Source organism: Lytechinus variegatus, chromosome 10, assembly GCF_018143015.1.
Source record: "Lytechinus variegatus isolate NC3 chromosome 10, Lvar_3.0, whole genome shotgun sequence".
NCBI lineage: Eukaryota > Metazoa > Echinodermata > Echinoidea > Temnopleuroida > Toxopneustidae > Lytechinus > Lytechinus variegatus.
Genome location: NC_054749.1, coordinates 26,192,398 through 26,219,389, shown reverse-complemented (window position 1 = coordinate 26,219,389; position 26,992 = coordinate 26,192,398). Strand labels below are relative to the sequence as shown.

Here is a 26,992-nt window from a genome sequence, read left to right as displayed (position 1 = left end):
CATGAAAACTTTTTATAAGTGGTTTTTCCCCGATTATTAGCTCTCAGTCAATCAGATGCAAGGATTTCCAGTAGTTCAATGCCTGTGCGTGAAAATCACTGACATTGATCTTCATAACATGCTCCCCTTGACAAGTGTTGCAGTGCGTTTCCCCAGCAGATTCATTCATTCATTCATTTTGGTTTATTTTACAAAATACTCCCTTGTTAAAACAGTTGGGAGACTGATACAAACAAAGATTACAATGTAAACATAAATTTCATAGTTACATAAGTCAAATGAAATGGTTAAATGATATAAAGTAACAATCAATTTATTGATGTTGGTATATTACACTTACAAGGTAATTCTAGATGAGAGCACGTTACAAAATTATTTCCAAAGATATTTATAAAAAGCTATAATATGATAATGATAACTGAAATACATTCACTAAATTCAATAAACAAATCTATAAGTTGTGGAGAAGGTTGTGATTGGGCTATAAAATTAAATCACAAAGTTGAGAAATAAAAATGGAATTATGTTTTTAAAATATAAATTTTAAGGATAATGTAAGACATCTGACATACTGAAAATGAGGCATAGAGTACTGTAAATTTTATTATTATAGATTATATCATTATTGTCACTGTATATAAAAATATTGTCACTACATGTATTATTATGCTTTATTATCATAATCATTACCATTTAACAGTTATCATTTGCAAAGGGATCAATATCGTTATCATAATCATCAAACATATAAGGCATGAAAAGCAAGATAAACTATATAATGTAGTATTATATTGCATGCATATCCAATTGGCCTACGTTTGAGTTAGATGTTATTCAAATTGATGAAAAGTGAAACAAAAAGAAACATCTATATTCCTGTAGCTGCATTGTTAAACTTTGCCCACTTGTTTACTGTCTCCCATGAGGGCCAAGGATAAATTGATGATACCTCCTTCAACTTCGGATATTACCACCTGTGTGTGTTACCTATGTTTGTAACTAAAGAGAAGTTTACGAGTGTTTGTGGGTCGGGGGTATGTGTGTGTGCCTGGATGCTTGTTGTTGCATTTGTTCCACCTAACATGGGCATGGGAGGGAAGGACATAAATTTCCAGAAAAATGTAGATCCCAGAATGAATGGTACATGTACTGCTTAAGGCCTGGTCACACCGCCCGAGCGGTCGTGGAGCGGTAGGGAAAGAGGGTCGAATTTCTCTCTGAAAATTGGGGAAAAAATCGATATCGAAAATGGCGAATGGTAGCGAGCGGTGATGATTTCTTTCTCTCCGCTCCACGACCGCTCCTACAACGCTCGGGCAGTGTGACCATGCCTTTAGGGGTGACCTAATCAATCAGTTGCATTTTTTTTTGGTTTGATATGCCTATATTTGTTCTCGGTATTTTTATTGATGTTCAGTATGGCCTGATGGTAAATGGTCCAAGTTCAAGATTATTCAAACCAATCAGTCAAAGTTTGACAAAATGGAATAAAATATGGTAGGTAATATGGAATTTATTATGAGATTAACATTCATCACAATTTGTTGTCTTCCAGATATCAATGAATGCTCCAGCTCTCCCTGTTTGAATGGTGGAACATGTGGAGATTTCGTCAATTTCTACAGCTGTACCTGTATTGCAGGCTTCACTGGGCAGAATTGTGAAATGGGTAATCACTTTACTTCACACTTACAATAAATGCGAGGGGAGAAGTTTCACAAATTTTTAAATTGATTGAAGTCACACTAAATGAAATCTGATTGTCCTTAGATCTGTTGATCTCACTATTGGTCTTTCTTATTATTAATATTCACCTTAATTCTGATCCTCTCAAATTTATCACCCTTCCATGCATGCGAGCCAGTTATACAACAAAAGAAAATCAAGCAAATCTACATCGACTATGTACTCAAGAAATTTTATTGTGAATTGAACCAGTCTTTTGAGATTTCATTGTTCAATTTACTAAAAAAATAAATTTTAAGGGCAGTATCTAACATTTTGTCTGGCAATTGGTTCGTCTTCAGAGATTGTTCTTTACTGATAATGTAACTTAAAAAGATGAATCATTGGTATTGAAGTTCTAGTAGTATCAACTAGGGAGGATGACCTCTCCTTGTTTGTGCAATTGACCCTTATGAATATCTATTTGCAGCAGAGGATTACCTTGAACTTATTTATTAATTCCAGTGTCATTTTCTCGTTCTTATGGTTTGTTTAAATCTGCAATAACTTAGATGAACTTTCTCCAAGTAAATATTTTTAAATGATTTGGCAAAACTTTGTAAAAAAATGCAAATAATGATGACAATGATAACAAAAAATAATAATAGTAGTAACATATGAATTTATAAAGCAATTTTTACTTAGGATACAGAATGCTGGTATTATCATCCTGACTTTAGCTCAAGCTACCAGTTTTTCGATGGCACTCAGTGCACTCATATGAAATTATGCAATGAATTCCAGTAAATTATTTTGACCATTATCTTTGCAAAGAAAATGAAAGCATTTCATACTAGTGTGGACTAAAAATATTTTCAGGTCTGGTTTAAAACCTTGTTTAATTATCAATATACGACCCAAAGGGGTTTCACGCATTAAGCACTCTGCAGAACTGAAATGAGGATCTCAATAAATCAGTATCCAGTATCAACTTATTCAAATTCTTATTCATTTCTTTATTTATTGTAGATGTTGATGAATGTGTAAGTGGACCTTGTTTGAATGATGGTACCTGCGTTGACAACATAAACTCATTTACTTGCGAGTGTGCCAGTGGATTCGGAGGAACCTTTTGTCAAATAGGTAAGTTTTTCTTTTTTTTTCCTTTCTCGTTTTAGGATGAGGTGGGAAGTTTTTATTTTTGAGGCTTTCTCTTTTTGTCTTTGTCGTTACACAAAAATATTGATTCAGCAGTTGTAATCTTTTGCAATTTTGCTCCCTATGAAACTGCCTAACATCTTGTACTAACAAATTATGAAACACTACATGCTATCTTTTCCAAATGGCTGTAAATCGATTGTCCAGACACACAACTGGATAAACATAATTTGAGAATAAATTTTGGTGTTAGCGTTTTTCTCATTAAAATAGTAATAATCATAAACAGTTCTTGTATAGCAGATATTACACTATGAATATAACGTCTCTATGCAATTCCAAAGGACTTGGATATTATTACCCTATTAACCATGATACAACTTACTGAAATATATTCAATGACAATTTATCTTTTCACTTCAGTGTGGTCTACGGTGTAGATTATAGGCTTCCCAGTCACATAAGTGGTTAAACTCATTCTTATATTTTAACCTCCAGCCTTTTTTAGTCAATTTTAAAATTTGACCATCATGATCGCATATATCTAAGATACAGTAGATACAATTCATTGTGTATACTTATTGTTTTTTTATTAACTAATTACAGATATAGACGAGTGTGCCAGCAGTCCATGTCGATCGGGCGCAGTTTGTAATGATCTGATAGATGGCTATGAATGCATATGTCAGCCTGGTACAGAAGGCCCCCGATGCTTTATCGGTACGTTTATTAATTGGTTTATTATTGATGAGATCTTGTAAAAGAAAAAATGGTGAAACTCAGAATGGAAACTGCCGTGGTGTGATAAAACATGTAGGAGGACATGATAATGATACTGCGCCAGACAAACAAAATTCCCTTGCCTTTTTTAAAGATTCTACCCAATGAATATGATCTCAGAATAATCATCAGGTAGATAGCAAAATATATCATCTAAATTCTTCTTCTGGTCTTCCGCAACGTTTTGTAACTGAACTTAAAATGCTATTTGAATACATATCAAACCTAAAATGTGATCAATCTATAATTCCTATCTCTTTCATGAGACAGATTCATATCAAGAATTCATGATTTAAATTGTTGTCATGCTTTCACAACTTTTCTTTTGAAGGGGGCCATGATTTAACAGACATTCTGGTGTGTATACATTAATAAGACATAGTAAAGCTCAAAGAAATGATGGCAATTTTTCTTTGAGCTGTTTACTCATGCAGTCTTCCACGGCATTCCCACTGCATGTATCATATTGATGACAACTTTGTTATTTCATATATTGCTTACTGTTCAGTTCCTACTTAAAGTTGATCAACATGGTTTGAGACACTCTGATTTTACCAAAGGGGTAATTCCATAAAACGTGAAAAATCCATTCTTTATGTTGGAGTTACTTTAAAAATTTTCTTTTTTTTCTAATTCATGTGAAAAATTGCTCTCTAACTATTGTTACAATACTGCAACAAATAACAAGTAAAATTTAAGTTTAATTTCCTCTTTTTTTATTACAGGAAATAATTAAGTTTACATAAACAATTCATAAATAATAATAGTCTTACGTCTCTTGAAATCAGTTCTGGTGTTATTCCAAATTTATGGTCCAAATGATAAAATCCCAGTTGGCTGGCAAAAATTCACAATGATGGCGATGATGAAACTGATGTTGAAGCACGATGAATAACAAGAGTCACTGTAACGAGTTGAAATGTCCGTGAAGACAATGTTGACGATGATTAACAGTCAATTTCAGCAATCCATGGGTTGAAGAGTGTTCATTGAACAGGTTGATGATGTTGATGATCTCGATGAGAACTGAAAATTCCTCTCTCAAAATAACTGCAAACAGTTCATTGATGGTGTGCAAATAATTCCACAGAAGATAATTATTCCAGGTGGAAATCAACACCGCTCTGACAAAGTCTGGCATGAAACTCTGAGTTCTGATCTGATATGATATGTGATCTGATATGATGTGATGATGTCCTTGAAGAATCTGCCAGTTTTATATACTAATTACAACTATTCTAGATCCTTCTAGTATTCACTATTCTAGAGGCTTCTAGTATTCACTATTATGGAAGCTTCTGGCATTGTCTTTTAAAGAACATTTTCCTTCTTTCAAGAGCAGTCACACTCTTGAATGACCTCAGTGAAATCATAGCTTATCCTATTGTGTATTGTTTGGCAGTCTCTATTCACAAATAACAATAATCCTTGGCCTTTAAATAGGCAGAGGCCTGCTTAACAAAAGCTTTTACAAACTTGTTGTGGAATGTTCTTGATCATTCCAAAATATCCTTTAAGGGGGAAATCACTAAATAAATGAATGTAATTGCTTTTACAATTCTTCTTATATGTAACACTATCAGCACTCAAGCAGTGTAGTGAGACAATATAAGGATGGAGAAATCTTGTTCAGCATCCAAGAGTGTTTGAATATTTTATTGGAATAGACCCTTAGAGATTCGGTAAAATTTTGAAAAGGGAAAAGGGTTAATTTGATATTTTCACCATGCTTTTGCAGACATTAACGAGTGCGCAAGTTTTCCTTGCCTGAATGGCGGAGTTTGCACGGACCTACCGAACGCATACACCTGCACATGTCTGCCGGGATATACGGGCACCGATTGCCAGATTGATGTAGATGAGTGTAGCAGTGGCCCTTGTATGAATGGTGGTATCTGCACTGAGGAGATTGATTTCTTCTCATGCCAGTGTATCAGTGGATTTGAAGGACTTCGCTGCCAAACAAGTATGTAAATCTAGTAATTGCAACCATTATTATTCAATTTGTGGTGTTGCATTTCTTCTGTCCATATGATTTTTATTCTTTCAGTCTCCCTATAACGAGAATCTTGATGTTATAGTTATGATTAGGCTTTCTTAGCAAAATCTGTAATTATATTTATCATAATTATTGTTATTCTGATTTTTATCATTATCATTTCTATAATTATTAATTGTATTATCATCATCATCATTATTATTATCATTATCACTATTGTTTCTAAAACTATCTATTATTAGTAGAAGTATTGTGATTATTACTTTTATTATTTGTATTCATAGTATAACTATCATCATGCCTATTACTATTATTTTGATCTTTATACTATGAATAATGCTGATGGAAGTATCAGTAAAGTAATAGTTCAAGCAGTATCATAAAATCAGGATTTAAAAGATGATGAAGTGACAATATTGACAATTCAAAAAGATATTCCCCCAGTACTGAAAGATTTTAACATGTAGATATTCAAAGTTTGCCATCTCGTCAATAACAAATTCACCTTTTTTTATAATCCTCCGCCTACAAGAATAGATTAGGCATTAGGTTTTCAGGTTACTCCCCTCCTCACAAAATTGGGAATCTCAGAAATTGATGAAAATTAGTTAACTTCATTAAGTAATTATGATATAGGTAATACTGAAAGAAATTGAATCATCGGGGGAATTGGGACCCAAATGGGTGGTCTTTATTCCCTAAAAATTGTCCTTTTTCTGAATATTTTTCTTACATAAATGTTTATAATTTTCTCATATTTTTATTCGTGTGATCGATCATATTTCAAACATAGAGGCAAATGGGGTGCATGAGTTGTAATATTTCTTCATTCTTTTCTTATTTTCTTTCTAGATATCAATGAGTGTGCAAGTAATCCTTGTCAGAATGGTGGAGTTTGTACCGATGGGGTGAATAGCTTTTCCTGCACCTGTGCTAATGGTTGGACGGGTACAAAGTGTGAAATAGGTAAGTAGTACATTCCAGTAATCGTTCATTAGTCGTCTGTTCTCATTATGCGAGGTGATATTTTTGGTCTTAAATTATTCCTTGATGTTAATGATATAAACCACAGTTCAACACCTCAAATCACTTTCAAGAAAGAAGTCACATATTTCAATGATTTTAGTGAATTAAACAAGGACTGTTTATGAAAAGAGGGCATCACCCTTTTTTATTAATTTATATTTTTTCTTAAATTTTATTTTATGATTTTATTCTCTTCGTACAACCAAGAAATACTTGTGCAAATTTTTGTTTTATTGTAAAATAAGGTAATAATCTTTTTATATATTACTAGTGATATCATTATGACTTATTTAAAGATTAATAAAGCATCATTGACATCTTTGTAGAGTTATTGTGGCGGAGTGGATAATTTGGGGCTCAAATCCCACTGCAGCTCACATATCATTTGGTAAGGCAATTATCTACATTTGCCACTCTCTACCAAGGTGTAGGAAACGGGTTCCCACCAGATAGATATTCCTTGAATGCTCCAGCATCCTATTTCGGTAGTCGTGTTAAAGTCGAGGCAATAGAATACAACACTTATTTAAGAGCATTACATTAAGCACTACATGTATATAAATGTTGCCTCTTATTATTATTATTATTATTCATTTTAAATATATTCTTCCATGTCTGAACAGAACTAGATGAATGCGAAAGCAACCCATGTGTGAATGGTGAATGCGAAGATGGTGTATATGCATTTACTTGTTACTGTGATCCCGGTTGGACTGGACAAAGATGTGACATACGTGAGTAAAACTTATTTTTAAATTTGATCCTATTCATCGAGAATGTTGCAACATTGGTGAATTTAATAATAAATTTATAGTGTTGTGAGCGTTGTTGCACAGTGGATTAGTCTCCAAACTCTGAAACCGAGGGTCCTGGCTTCTAATCCCAGCTGTGGCTTACTTTTTTTCTGCAAGACATTAAAATTAATCCACATTTTGCTGCACTTGACCGAGGCGAGAGAATGGGTAGCCGGTTGAATTTAGTCCTTGAAAGCTCTAGCACCTATATGGCGGCTCAACTACAGCAGGGTATGATAAAAAAAACCCAAGTATTAAGCACGGCACAACATTTGAATTGATATAGCTACTGCATTTGAATCAACCCAGTATTAGTAATAGTAGTAGTAGTAGTAGTAGTCGTAGTCGTAGTCGTAGTCGTAGTAGTAGTAGTAGTCTTCGTCGTCGTAGTAGTAGTAGTAATGGTCTTTTAAAATATTTTATCAATTTTGAAATAATTGATTCTATTGAAATACCAAGATGCCTGACTTGCAGGGGCAATATTTTAACAAAGTACTTCGACAGTGCCCTTTTATTGAAACAATATTTATATCTCTACACAGCAATTGATGAATGTACAAGCGGACCATGTGAGAATGGAGGTTCCTGTACTGATGGAATCAACAGCTACTCTTGTCAATGTCTTCCCGGCTGGACTGGATTCAATTGTGAAATAGGTAATCTCAGGAATTATTATTTCAATGGAATATTTTCTCGATTAACTTTTAGAAAATGTAAAAACAGTTATAGAAATTGCTGGTCATAAGCACATCAATCCTTTCATTACCTTAGACAGCTATCTTACCCCCTTTCATCCCCCACCCAAAAATGCCATTGATAAAACCTGCTATGCTGTTGATATTTTTTTCCTAATTTATAAGTGTTGTTTTTTTTTTCAGATATCAATGAATGCGGCAGCAACCCTTGTTTAAATGGAGCTAGATGCCAGGATGGTCTGAATCAATATACTTGCATTTGTGCTGCAGGATGGACAGGAACCAGATGTGAAATAGGTATATAGGCTTGTTCACATTGTAGAGAATCGTGTGCCACTGTGCAAACACCAGACAAGATCATAGTTAGCCAATATCCTGAATGGAAAAGGGGTTGTTTCATCAGTTTGATCAAGTGCTTGCAAAGTAGCAACAGTGCCTCATGGATAGCTCATAACCCCATTTTTTTTTAAAATGAATACCTCCATTTGGATATAGAATGAAACCATGAGTTAACAATAGATTGCTCTATAGAGCATTCAAATTGGTGCTTGTACCATGCAGCTAGAGCATATGGAGAGAAGCTTTCCTTCTCTCTTGCTTTATAATAAGTGATGTTTGATATTTTGAATACCAGTGTCCCGTTTCAAAATAACTTGTTATGGTAACAAATGCACAATTATTATAACAAATTTACTATTAGCCAGTCAGAAACAGGTATTTCAGTAGATTTTAATTATTATTTGCAAATAATGAATGGTCAACTGCAAATGGAATGCGTTTGAATTTACAAAAGTGTTTCACAATGGACATAAGTTTTTGTAGAAATGTACCAAACCCGACGGTGCTCTCACTCCATGATGTGTCTCTTCATCATAGCAATACTTTGAAATTACTTGGTGTCTATATCCAGTCGGATTTGAAATGGTCTACACATGTTGAATATATGGTCAAGCGTGCAAATAGTCGTTTGTATATTCTTCGCACTTTGAAATATCATAGTCTGTCATTTCAGGACCTTATAGTTGTATATACTAGTTTTGTGAGACCAGTTGTTGAATATGCTGTACCTGTATGGTCAGGAGCACTAACAAAACAACAAGTACAAGTCATCGAACGTATTCAGAAACGTGCCCTTAGAATCATTTTTGGAGCAGCATATTCTTCATATGAGCATGCTTTACTCCAGTCAAAACTGATGTCTCTTGAAGATAGACGGATCAAACTCTGTCTTGCGTTTGCGAAGTCTATGCAAATCCCCACGTCTAAACTGCATCATCTTCTACCTCAAAATAGGACTTGTCAATATCAGACCAGAAGCTCGACTGGAATAGTAGAGATGCGATGTCGAACTTCACGATATAGAAATAGCCCCTTGCCCTCTTTGATTCGTCACCTAAACTCTAAAAGAATTGATTACAAGGAGTAGTTTTGTTTATATATCCTCCCCTATCGTTACATGTATAATAATATCAAGCTATTCAACATTCATTGGACTTTTTAAATAGGATATCATTAAAAGATTGTTGCTTTTTGTAAAATGCAGATTATATGTACATAATAATTCTAATGTTGAGCTCTCTTTATGTTGGAGAACTCAAGTTTTATTTCATCTCATTTTACTTTGCTAATCAAAATATTTTTCTTCCATATGAGCAATTATTCACTGATATCTAGTCGTGAACTTAATATTTTAATTGAAATCACAAAAATCTGCCAAAATATGTATCATTGCAAGTATGTATGAAAACATGTGACCTAATTGCTTTTTCGCCCTTTTCTCTCAGCTTCCCTTTCACTATCAATTTCTTCTCTTCTCTCTCCCCTCTCTGCTTCTCTTCTCTCTTCAACTATTTCTATTCATTTCTGCTTTCCATTTCATTTCCTGTATCCACTCATATTTACATGTATTTTGAATATTTTCCATTTTTGTTTCATTTATCAGTGAGTATTGATTTGAATTTCTTTATGAAATACTTTGTTACACATATGTCTATATTGAAATTTGTCCGTAGTACTATAAGTTATTTTTACCTTGTTATTGATGATTTTGTTTGAAATGTAAACTTTCGCAATTCGGCTTTGGCTGCAAAGAAAGGATTTTTAATAAACCATTTTGAATTGAATTGAATTGAATTGGTTATCATAACAAATTTTATGAAAGAGGCCCCAGTTTTACCCTTATTTGAGTGTTGCTATGGTAGGCAGTCATCTTACAGTTTCATGTCAGTGGGATTGTGTTAAAATCTTTATTTGATTAGTTTGATGTAAAAACTTTCTACAATTGAATTTATTGTGGTTTATTATATGGTAAATATGTGCCACTTCTCATCATATTAATTACGATGGTAACTTTATAGCCTAAAAAAACTTTGTAAAAAATCTGCATATGCTTAAGAGTGTTTGTACAAACTGACTATTTTGAGCTTTGTTTCATCAGCTCATTGTACCCTGTTTTAGCAAGCATTGGAAACGCATGCATGTATTGGAGTACATGGTACCAAATCTAGGTAGAGAAGGATCGATGTAGATTAATGTTTTCCAAAGGATTGGAACTAACTGTATGGGAATGATAATAAATGAAGCAAGTGACACAAGTACTTGGCTTCATGCATTACATTTTGTACAATCTTGCGTGATCTCCAAAATATTTCAAGTAAGTTAAGCAAAACCAACACAAACAGCAGGTCAGGTCCAGTTTTATTTCCATCAATTTAATTTTTTGAAAAGTATTTTCATAGAAATATACAAATCTGAGCATTTTCATAGAGAACAGGCAATTAACCCTTTGCCTACTGGAATCAGATGATCCCTGTACAAGTCTATGGGATTCACAGGATTCACTAGTCAACGGGGTTAACATTTGCAGACCCCTCTGCCCAAATGAGAAGTTATAGATAAATGAACTGCTCTATTGGAAATGACTCAATTTAAAATTACTGAATACAGACAGACACTGTTCACATTTAAATACTAGTATACATTGGGAATGACTGATTGGATCCGATGACCAGGGTAATGATATATCTGTAAAGCGCTTAGACACGTCGTTCCGATGTATTAAGCGCTATATAAAACCGGATTATTATTATTACATTTCTTAATCTCTTTTTACTCTCCATGTGATTAGATATTGACGAGTGCGCATCTTTCCCTTGCTTGAACAGTGGATCTTGCATTAACTCCCAGAATGGATACATGTGTACATGCACACCAGCATATACTGGCACCAACTGTCAAATCGGTAAGTTTAAGTAAGAAAAGGATGGTAAAAAATGATATGGAGAATTGCAAACAACCAAGTTAGATACTGTCCCAGGCAGCAGTCAAATAAAATTCATAAAGGGGATGTTCTTCTTGGTGATATCTTAATTTTATGAAAAAAGCAGAAAAAATATAGAATATATTGGTAAAGGTTTGATGAAAATCTGCCAAATATTTTTTTTTTAATTTGAGACGTCTTATGCGAGCAGCTTCCCCATTTATCATAAATTCATTTTTAATGCAATATGAGGAATTTTTATCAAACCATTACCAACACCTTTCTCTGTTTTTTCTGATTTTTATTAAAACCTACTTATTATCAGGGTTGATTTTCCATATAAAGGTGTGTTTTTTTTACTGCACATATGAAATAATGGTAAAATCATTATTGAAAAGGTATTAAGTATATAAAGCATAAGACAGATCATTTATTTTGCAAAGCTGGTAAATGATAATATTAGATTTATCCGTACAAGAATAAAATCAAATGTTTTCCAAATAATGAGGGAGATTTTCATGCCGAAGTTCCTCTGTATATAAATGTATAAAGTGAAAACGCAGCATTTCTAGACTTATCTGAATAATGAAATTATGAATATGCGACTTATAATTATACATTTCTATTTAATTTAGTTGATAAAAACAGGTTTAGATGTCGATTTTGTTATTGATGTTATTAAAAAGTAATGAAATGTAGTAGTCATTTAAATCGAGAAAAGTTTGTAAATTCTTCATTAAGTGACAATTTTCTTCCATTGACAGAGGTTGATGAATGCCAGAGCAACCCTTGTCTGAATGGAGGGTTCTGCAATGACAGGATAAACTTCTATACATGCACCTGTGCAAGCGGTTACACTGGTGTGCACTGTGAGACACGTAAGTATTAGTCTGTATTATCATCCACTCCATTCCACATATCAAGAATGGCGTTGTGCAATTGATGGAAATGAATCATTTGATTACTGGTAGATTTGTCAAACAATACACCAGACGGTGACTGTACTGGTTCCAGAAGAAGAATAACACAAGCTGGTTTTCTATTTTTCACCGGACTCTCAGCTTAACAGTTTTGATCTAAAGACTCACAAAGAAAACTGTTATCATCTGCAGTATGCAACTATGCACATACTGAAACTTTATTGCGCTGTTTCTGTTGTTGGTGATTAAAAGTTCATTGTGTATTGTCCTAAATGGCAGTTGGCCTGCGCATTATCTTCTAAAAACACACCTATATGAGACGCACAGAGGTGCACATTTCGCGCACGATAAAAGCAAACGGCTTTAAAATCAAATACAGTACAGGTTTAGTTTGAGGTCACCATCAGATCCAACAGAATTCTGCATTCATTCAATACTGATACTGCATGGGCTATGGCAGTTCCATCACATCATACAAGCATGTTTCTAACTGCTTTCGATTGCACTTCTGTCAAACCAAGTCGGTTTTCAAAATATGTTTGAATTTCCAGCATACCTTTAAACTTTAAAATGTATTTTTAAAATTTGAATATATTTAAAGCAAAGGTTGGTTATTGACAACCCGAAAGCTTTTCAGAGGCTTGTTCGACATAGCAGCAAAGAATATATGTTAACCTGTGGACAGCCAACCTGTCAATTAGACAGTCAACCTGCCTGAAACGTCGATTCTTCTCTCCTGCTCTACATCTCCACTAGCCAACTCAAGCCAGCCAGATAATTGCAATTGACTTTTTCTCAAATTTCATCAGCAATATATTTCCTATTACATCATATCCTCTCTTAGATCTATAAATATAGTGTTGTTCAAGGAAATTGTGAGCATAATTTAATGTGGCATCATCAATCTCTTTCTTTATGCAAGGGTGATTCATTCTAACTGTAATCTTCAACTTTGATACTGATTTTATACAAGCAACAAAGTGAATGTGAACATCATGACTATTTAGTGCAAATTAATTAATTTTGGAGCATTCAAATTCATCATTTGTTAAAATATCATTATTTTTTAACTCAGCGATTCGTTATTGCTCTAGCAATCCGTGTGTTAGAGGCATCTGTGTTGATGAGGTCAACGCTTTCAGTTGTGTATGCGATGCAGGCTGGACCGACGTGTTATGCAGCACAAGTAAGAATAAATTCTAAGAAAATGAATTCTCAGGTTTTATGTAATTAAAGAAATAATGCTGTCAAAATTACTGATATATTAGCTATGCACGTAATTATTGTTCGATTTAAGAATCATAACCATCTTCATGTTCTAACACAAATATATACCAAAATAATTTTTCAAAGAAAATGGTCAACAAAATTTATGAAATGGAAGGTTATGGGGTGTATAAGATGTAGTATGTTCTGTAAAACAAAGTACAAGTCACAAAGCCTGTGCAAATTCCAATCAAAGGAGCTGCATAAAACTTAACGTAAATGTATTTTTTCATATTCAGTTAACAAAGTAGAGCACATATAAAATATGAATTCTTGAAAGCTGCTAAAGCAAAACGTGTAATTTCGTCAAATCGTGTACTGTTGATCAAATTATACTTACAGTCGAGTTAAATTTAGAGATGGGTAAACTTTCAATGTTTTGTGAATATTAATTTTCTCTTTTCAAATTAATTTGATGAATAGAAATGACAACTTAACATTTTTCCTTAAAATAATTTGATTGCTCTTACCTATCCCCGAAACATTTGCTAGCATATATAAAAAATGAACAAGAAATAATATCAACATCATTGAACAAAAAGAAAATGACGAAGATTGTTAAACTGTATATATTTATAGTATAGATAAGATAAATATTAAACTGAATGAAATTCAATTTGATTCTTCACCTCACGATTTCTTTTCTTTTGATTTATATTCTTTTTTCTACAGTCTTTTTCTTAAAGTGAAATTGAAATTATCTTGATATTAAAACATTGGTGGTGTTTCTCATGCTATGATAACTATTGTGTTTCAGACATTGATGACTGTGCTGTCAACCTGTGCTTGAATGGGGGAACGTGTATTGATGGTGTGAATAGCTTCAGGTGTAGTTGTGCACCGGGATGGACAGGAGACCTATGTGGCCAGGGTAAGGAAACAATAAAGGAGAAGTCTGTTCACCCCGGAAGAGGGTTTGAGGAAAATCCATAAAAGTTTAAGAAAGTTATTAGAATCTCTTAGTTTTTTATTTGTGACCTCATATACAAGCAGCTGCCCCATATGTTATGAAATATAAAATGCATAAATTACAAATTTTCCTGCATTATCAGTTGATAAAGGCTGAATAATTTTTTTCAGGAGCAGGTGATGAATAATTTGTCTGATCATATACTGAAGGTACAATAAATCCCATTTTCAATTTCTTGAGTAAATTACATTTCATTGATATCTTAAATTCACTATACATAGGAAGCTGTTCGCATGACGTCACAAATGAATTTATTTTGATACTGGAAGTTGCTAGGAATGCCATAAATGATATTTTCTCCACAAATTAGCTTTCATGGAGCTTTATTTAGTGAATTATAACAAAAAGTACGATTTCATAAATAAATTAGCATCATTAATTCATATAAAAAAGTATAGGAATTTTATGCAATTCACATGTGCAACGGCAGAGATTATGTCATTCTCTCTCTTCTTGATTTTTTTGTCATGATTCCCCCCCCCGACTTTAAACTTGTATAATAGCCCAGGTAAGTTAGGTTTCGCTGAATAGAAGTTAACTAGTTGTTTTGTTCTAAATGCTCTATTGTTTATGTGCTGTCACAGAATTTTTTTTTGTTTGGTATTAATATTATCCAGATATAGTTTGCTTAATGTAAATAAAATATGGATCATACACATTATCAATTATGCAATGTAACAAGAGTTTTTTTATCTTCACACTGAATTGTCTAAAAATGTCGAGGTTAAGCTTCATGCAACATCTTCATCAATTCAAGTGATGTTTTAGATTGCCTATAGAAATGAGTACCCTTCAAAGTTACTTAATTTAATTTATTTTCTATTTTTCTGCTTGTTTTCAGATGTGGATGAGTGTGCAAGTAATCCATGCAGGAATGGGGGAATTTGCAACAATTTGCAAAATATGTTTACTTGTACTTGCCCAACGGGATACACGGGAGTGATTTGTGAAACAGGTAAAGTACACATAGCTTCCCTCTGATTGGTAGAGACAAGATTGTTCTGTCTTTCTACAGATCCCATTGTAAAGTGCTCTCCATTCAAAAAAGTTAATGTGACAAATGAATAAATGAAAAAAAATACGTTAACCTGTTTTCTCTCATATACCTGTCTTTATAGAATTTTACAAATTTAAAATATAATTATAATGTCAGCACTGTTGCTACATTAAATTGCATTATGCAAGCAAGACTTAAAGAGATATTCCACTTGTATTGGATCATGAATGTGTTCCAGAATTAAGTTCCTATTAACGAACTGAAAGGCATTTGAGTTTAAGAAACTGCACTCCGAACATTAATGATTTTAACAACATTATTTGTGTTGTCGTAAATTAAACTATTACACCATATTTAGCAGTACATCCTGTGTGTTGTCATGATGCTATAGAATTGCAGGATTCGTTTCTTATGGGGGGATACATTGAACAGTTTTGTGTTCTATTCCATCATTGATGTGTATAATTGTTGAAAATATTCATAATTTAATTTAATGCCAATTTTCTTCCCAATTTCAGAGATTGATGAGTGTGAAAGCCAGCCTTGTCGCAACGGTGGTTTGTGCTTTGTCAATCCAAACGGCATATCTTTCAGGTGTGCATGTCGGGCAGGTTATGTAGGAGATCTATGTCAGATAGGTAAGAAACTGGAATAAATGTTGTATCCTCTTCTGTTATAATATAAGGATCTGCCAGATATCCTTTGCAATCAATATATCTAATTATCCTGATTCCAATTTCACATATTTGTAATGTTTAGACTTGTAGACTTTATTGAATGAAGCTACAAAGCTTGTATTACTAGAGGGAACCTGAACAGATGAAATCAACACCTTGGTTTCTATAACTTATATATATATATAATTTATCCTGATTATTCTAAGATTTTCACATCTTTTGTAAAGTTAATTGATAGTAAACTTTGATGAATGTAACCCCAACTGTTTTTTAACAGAGTCGCTTGCGTGCAGGAAGTCAACATCTTTTTGTCTTTATTGTAAAACTTTATCCTGATTACAAATCCGTTTCTTTCAATGTCATTTCTTTGTAGACTTTGATGAATGTAGCTCAAATCCTTGCATAAATGGAGGGACCTGCACGGACGAAGTCAATGGCTTCCGTTGTACATGTCTCCCTGGGTTCGGCGGGACAACCTGTAGTATCAACATCAATGACTGCACTGAAAACACATGCTTGAATGGTGGAATCTGTTTGGACTTGATCAGTGGATACATGTGTGCATGTCCTCAAGGGTATTCAGGAAACAACTGTGAAATAAGTATGTTTTTAATTCCTTCAGTCCTATGCAGGGTGCTACATAAGCACTTGCCCGATTGCCCAGGGCAAGTAAAAGTTAGAGTAGGGCAAGTGTTTTGAAGTAAAGACCATAACTACCAAAATTCACACAGTAAAATGACCAAAATTCGGGTCAATATGATATTGACCATAAATTTGGTCATGGCAGGCAATAACAAGGTAGATCAGTTCATGTCAAAAGAGAGAAAAGGGTCAATGGTTTATAAAACCGCAATACATGTACTTTCTTTTGAAAGGGTAAAACTTTTTTAGGGTTTTTTTCGGGCAAGTGAAATAGATTTTCGGGCAAGTATCTTATAACAATTTTAAGATTTACTTGCCCGACTGGGCTTCTAAAAAGTTATGTAGCACCCTGCTATGTAAAAATAGACCTTTCCATGTTCTGATCCTTCAACCTCTTACTGAAGAATATGCGACAACAAAAACTCTCCCCCACTATTTTTTTTTTGAAGAGACACCACTTAATTTTGAATTTGTGTCAACTTGATATTCCGTTTCTATGTATTATCATTTTCTATAGCCCAAGGCCTGCATTTGTTCTTTAGATACATGTATATTTGCTTTATATTCAAAATCTGAAAAGACGTACTAAAATGTCTAATATCAGAATATTACTTTACAATACAGCCAAAGCAAGATTATTACCTTTCAGAAAATTACTTAAAAGAAATTTGATTATATGCATGAGTGTAAATTTCATATGTTATGAATAAGTCAAGTTTTGGGGGATAGATTCAAAGTATGTATCATGAATCATATCTACATACTAGTAATATACAAACATCAGGTCCTTTGCTTAACAATAAACAAATAATGATCATACAGAGACTGGGGCATGATAATAGAATAAAGGATCATACAAGAAAAGATGAACCTTAAAACGTATTCATCACAGTCACAAATATTGAACTTTCAGTATAATTTTGAGGAGTGCTTATCTGTTTTAAGGGAAGTTCTTCCACACATACAGTATTCATAATTCAGATTTGCCTTATGTTGCCTTTCGCTGGAATAAGAAAATAATTCCCTTTATAGTTGCTATATTAATATTTGTGAGACATTTTAGTATATCATCTGTGAATCGTCTTCCTCTATGCTTATTTCCATATTGACAGTTCGACTTGATATATATTCTCATTGCTGTAGATTTCGTTGTTGTAATTGATGAAGTGGAATAATGTAGTGTAGTTTGATTTTAATAGTATGATACCTGTAGAATGATTGTAATTTAATAATTTTTCAAATTAATAATGTAAAACGCTTGAAAATCCTGATATTAAGGCCTAAAATACAATATTATTATTATCTGACATGCCTTAAGTTGATTTATTTATATTTGAGGATAACAAATACCAATAAGATTACATTTGAACAAAAGCTCTGAACTAAAGACGCATGAACTTCATAGATTTGTTTAAAAACAATAGCTAATTCTTTCGGATGAATACGTTGCTCAGCCCTGCATCTTTGAGTATAACTCAAGATATAAATTAACACTTCAATCTGGTTTTGATTTCAGATGAGGATGAGTGTGCCAGTAACCCATGTATGAATGGAGGGGAGTGCATCAACCGTGCCCAAGTTCATGGTTATGATTGTACTTGTGCCCCGGGCTTCACCGGCACTCATTGTGAAATAAGTAAGTTTTAGTTGCATTAATTGTCATGATTGTAATTGTGCCCCGGGCTATAATAGCTGGCACTCATTGTGAAATAGGTAAGGTTTAGTTGCATTAATTGTCATGATTGTAATTGTGCCCCGGGCTTAGCTGGCACTCATTGTGAAATAGGTAAGGTTTAGTTGCATTAATTGTCATGATTGTAATTGTGCCCCGGGCTATAATAGCTGGCACTCATTGTGAAATAGGTAAGGTTTAGTTGCATTCATTGTTATGATTGTAATTGTGCCCCTGGCTTAGCTGGCACTCATGATATAGGTAAGATTTGTATAAATGGTAATATGATTGTAATTGTGTCCCAAGATTCAGTGGCACTCATTGTGAAATAGGTAAGGTTTAGTTGCATTAATTGTCATGATTGTAATTGTGCCCCGGGCTATATTAGCTGGCACTCATTGTGAAATATGTAAGCTTTAGTTGCATTCATAGTCATGATTGTAATTGTGCCCCGGGCTTTGCTGGAACTCATTGTGAAATAGGTAAGCTTTAGTTGCATTCATTTTTATGTTTGTAATTGTGCCCCGGGCTTAGCTGGCACTCATGAAATAGGTAGGATTTCTATAAATGGTAATATGATTGTAATTGTGTCCCAAGGTTCAGTGGTACTCATTGTGAAATAGGAAAGACTTTTTACTATCGTTTTAACGATATTACATATTACATCAAATAACTCCAGCTCTATTTCAAGTCGCTTGGGGAGACCTGGGAGTGTATCCATATTGCTGTCTGTACACTTATAACTTCACAACTGAACGATATACATTAACAGAGTAATAACCATTGAACACTAACTGAACTTAGATGTATATCGTCAACGATATTTATTTGTATATCAGTACATGTTTCAGAGTAATGCTCATGTTTGGAACAAATATTTATAACTTTTATCCTTGTCTTTCCTTTCCTAGATATCAATGAATGTTCCTCATCTCCTTGTATGAATAATGGCATCTGTAATGATGGTATCAATTCATACACCTGTACTTGCTCACAAGGATGGACAGGAGTTCATTGTGAGATATGTAAGTATCTGGAATGAAAAGCAATGAGCCTTTCACAGTTAGCACATGATCAGCTTTTCTCAAACTACCTTTCCCATTTATGTATGTATTTTTAATGTATGCATGCACATGTATCTACGGGTACATGTATGTATGTAAGTATGTATGTATTATTATTATTTTCATCATTATTATTGTTATTATTATTATTCTTGTTATTATTATTGTAATTATTATTTTTATTACTAGTATTATTATTAGAATTACTATTATTATTATTATTATTATTATTCATGGCTTATTTCAAATTATTGTGTCTCCAGGAAGTGGCTGAATTGTGCACAATTTACATAATAGAAACCATACAAACAGTGCCATGGTGATAATCATAACATTAAAATCCGTAATGAAATGTCTCAGGAATAATTAGAGGTAAAAGAATCAGATTTTTTTAATCCATAAAGAGAAACTACCATGCCGATAAGTTAAGATTGTGGAAGAATTTGGCATGGAAACTAAAATAAATCCTTCATAATCTCACATATCATTGCTAATATGGATTTGAGAATTGTTAATTTACTAGATGAAATCAAGTTTAAATGTAAATAACTATATTGTTTGTTTTGTATGTATATGTATTGAAGCTGTAGCGTAATGAGAACATGTATATTTTCTTCCTTTAATAGCCATTGGGTGCAGAGTAAACTATACGCTGGGAGTTGGAGGAAAGGTCATTATCAACTCACCTAACTACCCATCCAATTATGGCAATGGAGAGAACTGCCTATGGTTTATTACTGGTATCAATGGTCGTGACGTCAACATTGACTTCAAGGATTTCATAACAGAAAACAGATATGACAACTTTATTGTAAGAATCCATACACCTTTTGTGAAATATCATTTTATCATCTATTGATCATGCATACATACATGTAGTAGTAGGCTAATCGAGTGACTGATTTGTCGGTCCACTTCTTAATAAAATGAAAATATGACGGGAACAATTGGAACATGACAGTGCAATAAATTAAACATATTGCAAAAAAAATCAAGGAATTAAATATTTTATTAAGAATAATAGTGGGAAATGGTTCCTGGTACATTTATTGTATCTGTATACAGAACGTAGATATGCATACATGTTCGCTCCACACATAGCTACAAGATTTGCACATGGGTAGCTTGCTTTATGAATGATGGTCATGGCGGATTCATGTAGTGATTAGTCATTTCAATGTTACCCATGAACCGTCTTAGAAACTCAGGCATACTCCACATTAGATTCTGAAGACAAGATTGATAAAGCAGGGGTCATCGAATAGCCTGTATCTGATACCAGGTCTCTCATCACCTTATTTAGTAAGATATAGATAATATACCATGTCCCTCTGCAAAGCTTAAAACTATCAGTGTTTATAGCAATCATTCATAATTACTTAGCAGTCGAAAACTATAATTAGAAACTCTGGTAATAGAAAAATGACATTCTTATTTGCCATTGAGACAATGTCTTTCATGATCGAAAACAGGTTGGAGTTGGGCCTGACCCTAATATTGGCAGTCAGCGGATGGGCTTCTCTGGCCCTGTCAAGCCGGGCGAAAACTCATTGCAGGGAGTCAATACAATCTGGATCCGTTTCCAGACTGACAGTGAAAAAACAGATCGGGGCTTCTCGGTGGAATTCCGTGACAGTGCATACCAAGGTGACTAACACACTCAAATCTTGAGACAGTTGATTTTTTTTCCTTATCCAAGTGTTTTTATTCTTCATATCATTGGACAAATATTCATATTTACATGTGACAAACAAGATACATCTTGGATGCCTTTATGATTCATGTTACAGCTCTACAAACTAGTAGTTTTTCATTAATTAGTACTGAAGAAAATGAAGAATATTGATTGCTTCATGCAAAATACTAATTTCTAAAGCTTCATTTTTATAGGTTCTATGGTATTTCTCTGAAAATATCAATCCCTTCATCAAAATACTGTTTTTCAGCTTTCAGAATACTGAAATGCTTTTGTTCAGTTTTGTACCTCTTATGTTTGATATATTGGCATAATAGTATAGCAAAAAATTCATATGGTATTTTTCAAACATTAAAGTTACATCATTATATTTCTTATGTCACTTATTTTAGTCATAACACCTTGCGATGCCAGGCCCTGCATCAATGGGGGAGTCTGTTCAAATGTTGGAAAGATTAATTTCCGCTGTGATTGCAACAACTTGTGGACAGGACAAAACTGCGAGCTTCCTTCAGGTAATTTACATGTTCTGATGTTCATTACAGCATTCTGTAGAGTATTCCATAGGGGCATGAACTACGGAACATCATATTTGCCTTTGATAGTCTCACTTAATTTGGTTTGATGCAACGGATTTAAATCTGAATAGAATGCTTCATTTGATAATCCATCTTATAAATTGTGGCTGACAACCTCAAATTCCACATAATTCATCTTTGACTGATTAGAGCTCTGACTTTTGATATAATTATGAACTTAGATATTAAACTTTCATGTAATATATTTTCAATATTGATCATTAAAGACCTACTTGAAAATTCAATCTCATTTAGAAAAGAGAAATTTAAGGAAAATGATAAGGCAAGTTGTTTGAAGTTTTAGGTCAACGCATGCATGTTTGGTCTTAAAAATGGTTGTGGAATATTGATTAGTTGAGTTTCAAATCTTGACAGCAGGTATAGCTGAATTATTCGTCTGTCAACAAAGTCATTTCTATTACCATTTATCTTCAAGACCAAACTATTTTTTTTGCAAATCAAAATTTCAGCTGGTCTCAATTATTCACAAACCATTGTTTGACTCTGATATCAGTTATTTTTTATTGCTTTATTTATTTAACAACTTTTTCCATGTAATACCACATGAAATAATAGTCCAACATAGAAATATCAGATTAATGTAAACATCAACACTACATTCAAACTCTGCATTAATCAACTTGATTTCTGTAAAAATTTCATTTTTGTGAGGCATGGGGATATCCTTACTCCTTATACAGATGGAGTCTGTCTAAGTTGGTAAATTTTCAAAGTATGGATGAAATAAAAAAAAAAAAAGGTTTAATTAAACTGTATCTTAACTCGTTTAATAATGCCAAATTTGTATTTTTTATTGTAGTCCATGAATATTTTTCTGATTCTACTTGTGTTGTCTTTGTTTCTAAATTTTAGTGATAAACAAATGTGGATTGAATCCCTGTACCAATGGTGCTGAATGCATGAATGCTGGGGAGGATTACACATGCCTCTGTCCGGCCGGTTTCACTGGAAAGAACTGCACTGACGGTAATTATCCCTGTTTTCCAACTCTAACCAATATCATTTTAAAAGTTCTTTTATTTCCACATAGTCTTTTGTTTGAATAGAATCCGACACATTTTAGCCATGCAGTAGAAATATAATAGAGATATGGCATAGCGTTTCATAGAATCAATATTAATTTCTTTAATAGAAGAAATGGCAATATTCTGTTTGTTGGGGACCCCCCTCACACGCCCACACACACTCCTTTCAGTTTACTTTCATTTGTTAAAAGATCATTTCTTTCACCAAGAAATTCATCCATATTGTGCACTTGACCCAGATGAAGTCAAGTGGTACCTGTGCCCCCTAACATGAAACTTCGCGATTGATCATGAGGCTGATTTCCGTGATTAGTTTAATATAATCTATTGTGTGTGTTCAATCATGTAAATCAGCCACACGATCTAAAGCCTTTTGTTACGGGTGCCCGGAAGGAATATTTAATCTTTCAAATGCTTGTGCAGGGGCCGCAAAACTGGGGGGGGCTTCAGCCCCCCCCCCTCCCCACTTTTTTTCCAAAACCGTGTACAAAAATTGGAAAAATGACAATACAATTGTAATTTTTTGCTTGGTCAGCCCCCCCCCCCCTCCCACTTTAAAAACCATTCCGCGGCCCCTGTTGTATTGTACATATGTTTGTTATCATGTTTGATTTTTTTCTTTTTCTTTCTTTCTTTTTTTTTGTTACCATTGTATTTTTCCCATGCCTATTATTGCCATTGTTATAAGTTGTTATATTTCTTCCATGCCCCCAGGAGGGGCCGTCAAGAAATAATATCATTTTCATTGTCATTGTCAGTATCTGAGCGTAATCCTATCCTTTTTTTAACGCAATTCTGTTTCTCCAGTCTAGACCCCTGACACTGACAATTTCCTTTCTGATCTTTTTTTGGCAGACATTGATGAATGTGCGCAGAATCCATGCCAAAATGGTGGAGAATGCTTCAATCTTATCAATGCCTATGCATGTGCCTGTCTGTCCTGTTACTCTGGACGCAACTGTGAATTAGGTTTGTATCGTTTTTAAACGGCAGTTTTAGAATGCCACCTTGATATGACAATGACACACATGATTTGACATACTAGGAACTTACCGAGGCCTATCTTAAGAATTCTAGTGCTTTTTCATGTAATTGAACATACATTTTGATAAAATTCTCCTTAGTGTACTAGACATAGAAAGAGCTAAGTTTGTTTGACTAATTTTCAAATTGAATCGTTAATTTGATAACAGCTGTAATCACTTCAACAAATTGCATGTTGCTTTAGATGCCAGTAGGGATTTGATATATCAAGTACATGGTTTGATGTCTGTATGTAGACCTTTCTTTTCTTCAAATAAGAGCCTAGATATGTAAAATATTTATATATTTTTAAATGACATTACCCAACTTGCAATGAAGGCATGTTCTGTGAGGGTTACCGTTAACAGTTGAACACAATAAATTTGGGAGCATTTCATTGATTTATCATTGATTTCCACTGACTAATATGCTCTAAGCCAATCAGATGCAATGATTTCTTGTAGCTTATAACAACTATCATTGAAAATATCAGACAAAGGTGTTCATGAAACAGTCCTCTGGTGCTCACATTGGAGTATTTTTGTGACACATTGCAGCAAGCAAAGTTGGTCGTGAAGGGAAAGCCCATTGTTAGTACCCAAGATTCATTTTCAATTAATATGATGTTTCTTCCCATTTATGTCAATGCAACAAAGTCTTAACCCTTAACGAGAATCCACTCTTCTTTGTTCAACTTGCTTAGCTCCACCTTCTGCCGCCTGCAGTGTAAACCTATGTGAGAATGGTGGAGACTGTTCCTACAACCGTGGAACCTACGACTGCTCGTGTGCAGAAGGCTACGATGGAGAATACTGCCAAAATGGTATGCCAATCGGATATTCATTTTGTGTATGATAATTCTGATTTTAGAAATTATAGCGAACCATTACGGTTGGTAATTTTGACCCATGGCTCTGGGAAGCTTAGATGCGGTAGCACCCCAAGATTTTCCTTGGGGGTCCTGCCTGTATTATTCTCCATTTGCAGCACCCCCTGGAATTTTGGTAGATGATAAAAAGTGGGAAAATGGAACCAAATTGTTTTGTAGTAAAACATCTATTTCTTGTTTGCTTGTCAAATTTCTCGTGACCAAAATAACCTTCAATTAAAACATTTTCAAGTGAAACTTTTTTTTCTTGCTTGTCAAATTTTACATCAGCACCCCCCACTAAAGAAATAATAATTCCCACGGCCCTCCCTCATCTTCCAGCTGTTCTTTGTCCAATCAACATGGTCAACCTTAATTGTAGAATTCCATCAATGCCATCAGTCCTTGACAGGAGATTGGCATAACATCTCTGTGGAAACCACAGTTTTGACAAGACAAATATGCATGCAGTTAGTTTACAGTATATCTTTAAAAAAATCATTAAAAATATGCATTCTAGTTTTTCGGGTTTGTTTTCCTTATGCAGTTTTAATTGATTTTAACATGGGGTTATTGTCTCCATTTTACCAGAACCATTGATTTTAATTCACTGAGAAGCACTAGTTAGCAATTGTTCCTATGGTAAAAATTTATGCATGACAGCTAGGCAAATGAAGCAATGCATGTTTACATCAACTGACAATTCTTGTCAATAATTTTTATATCATAAGGTTTTTTAATGACACTAATCTTGTTTCTTATACAAAATGACAAATGATGTTTGACTGTCATTGAAATAAAAGTAAAATATACTTAACTTCTGTACTTCTATTCTTTCCCTCTCTCTCCAAAACTATAGATACTGACAGATGTCGCTTCAACCCTTGTAATTTTGGTTCATGCTCTACTCTGAATGATAACTACCAATGTACATGTCAGGAGGGTTACATGGGAACCCAGTGTGATATTCAAGGTAATATGCAAGTTATTAAGAATATGTATTAATTATGAATATATGAAGTATACTTTACTTTAATCCAACAATGCTTGTAAAACTGTGCCTGTTAATCGATCAATGGACATTTACAAAATGCTACAATTTATGATCAGTTTCCAAGTAGTGGCATTGCAGCAGTATTGAAAATTTATTACCAGGTAATAGATTTACCCTTCATGTAAGCTCACCTTCATATTACACATTAATTTTAGTTTCATATGGCATAAATGGGCAATTCCATATATGAATATGTATGTATGATCGTCTTATCATGTGTGACCTACAGAGTTGTGTCGATTTTCAAGTTCATATGGAAAAATGTAATGTCTGGCATTATCAAAGCTTGAGCACTTTGTTATGTGAAGTGGGATTGGAAGAAACTGGGAATGGAATTAATGTTGATTATTTTATTTCACTACCCAAGTATGTCTTTATACATGCAGTTTTTATGAGAATACATGATTGGAATTGTGAGAGGATTTTAATAATATAATTTCATTCTTCTATTATCAAGATAAAAATTGTAGTTTCTCTCTATTGTATGTGTATTTGAAAGCAAAGCTACAATTCTTTGTGTGCCTGTCTTCATGAACCAATGAAACCTTGAATCTTAAATTTCATGATCAATTCAACAGATACTACCGATTGCGTCAATGCAAATCCCTGTCAAAATGGTGCTGCCTGTATGGTTGAGAATGGCACCTATTCCTGTGACTGTCCGGTAGGATTCCAAGGAGAGTACTGCTCAGAAAGTAAGTATGTTTTAATCTATTAAAGCCAATACGAACCAGCAGCTTTTTTCACCACCTCAATGTCCTCAACCCTGTCCAGGTTTCTTACCCATAATGCAACATTCTGAGTTGTATAGTCTTAAAAGATAAAGACCCACGAGAGGTCCTATAATACATATCAATTCATTGCATTCATGCATGCATTACTCGATGCACTCATACCTCAAAAACTATGTTACCAAGTAGCAAGTACTTTTCTTACATTTTTTAATTTACATAATGAAAATTCCCAATGTCTTGTTTGTTTCTCGATGATTATGATATGTCTTATTGAATTAATTAAGCTACGTGGTCACAAAATTGGAAAAGTTGTCTTATTACCTAATATGTTGATCATTTACCATGAAAAGGATTCCACAGTTTTAGAAAATTTTGATAGGAGATGATTTATGTATTTATCTTTCCCTTG

At 33.7% G+C, this 26,992-nt stretch overlaps 1 protein-coding gene across 1 annotated transcript in view; it reads left to right on the top strand.

Annotated features, from left to right (window-relative positions):
- LOC121423126 overlaps positions 1–26,992 on the top strand; it is a 102,879-nt gene that overhangs the window by 67,006 nt on the left and 8,881 nt on the right. The window contains exons 32-56 of the mRNA XM_041618417.1: positions 1,556–1,669; positions 2,695–2,808; positions 3,430–3,543; positions 5,342–5,569; positions 6,455–6,568; positions 7,252–7,362; positions 7,965–8,078; positions 8,301–8,414; positions 11,245–11,358; positions 12,141–12,254; positions 13,372–13,482; positions 14,320–14,433; positions 15,374–15,487; positions 16,048–16,167; positions 16,580–16,807; positions 18,365–18,484; positions 19,432–19,545; positions 20,211–20,395; positions 21,057–21,231; positions 21,673–21,795; positions 22,732–22,845; positions 23,760–23,873; positions 24,631–24,750; positions 25,655–25,768; positions 26,428–26,544. Coding sequence (XP_041474351.1) covers positions 1,556–1,669; positions 2,695–2,808; positions 3,430–3,543; positions 5,342–5,569; positions 6,455–6,568; positions 7,252–7,362; positions 7,965–8,078; positions 8,301–8,414; positions 11,245–11,358; positions 12,141–12,254; positions 13,372–13,482; positions 14,320–14,433; positions 15,374–15,487; positions 16,048–16,167; positions 16,580–16,807; positions 18,365–18,484; positions 19,432–19,545; positions 20,211–20,395; positions 21,057–21,231; positions 21,673–21,795; positions 22,732–22,845; positions 23,760–23,873; positions 24,631–24,750; positions 25,655–25,768; positions 26,428–26,544 — 3,234 coding nt within the window. The remainder of the gene's footprint in view (positions 1–1,555; positions 1,670–2,694; positions 2,809–3,429; positions 3,544–5,341; positions 5,570–6,454; positions 6,569–7,251; positions 7,363–7,964; positions 8,079–8,300; positions 8,415–11,244; positions 11,359–12,140; positions 12,255–13,371; positions 13,483–14,319; positions 14,434–15,373; positions 15,488–16,047; positions 16,168–16,579; positions 16,808–18,364; positions 18,485–19,431; positions 19,546–20,210; positions 20,396–21,056; positions 21,232–21,672; positions 21,796–22,731; positions 22,846–23,759; positions 23,874–24,630; positions 24,751–25,654; positions 25,769–26,427; positions 26,545–26,992) is intronic.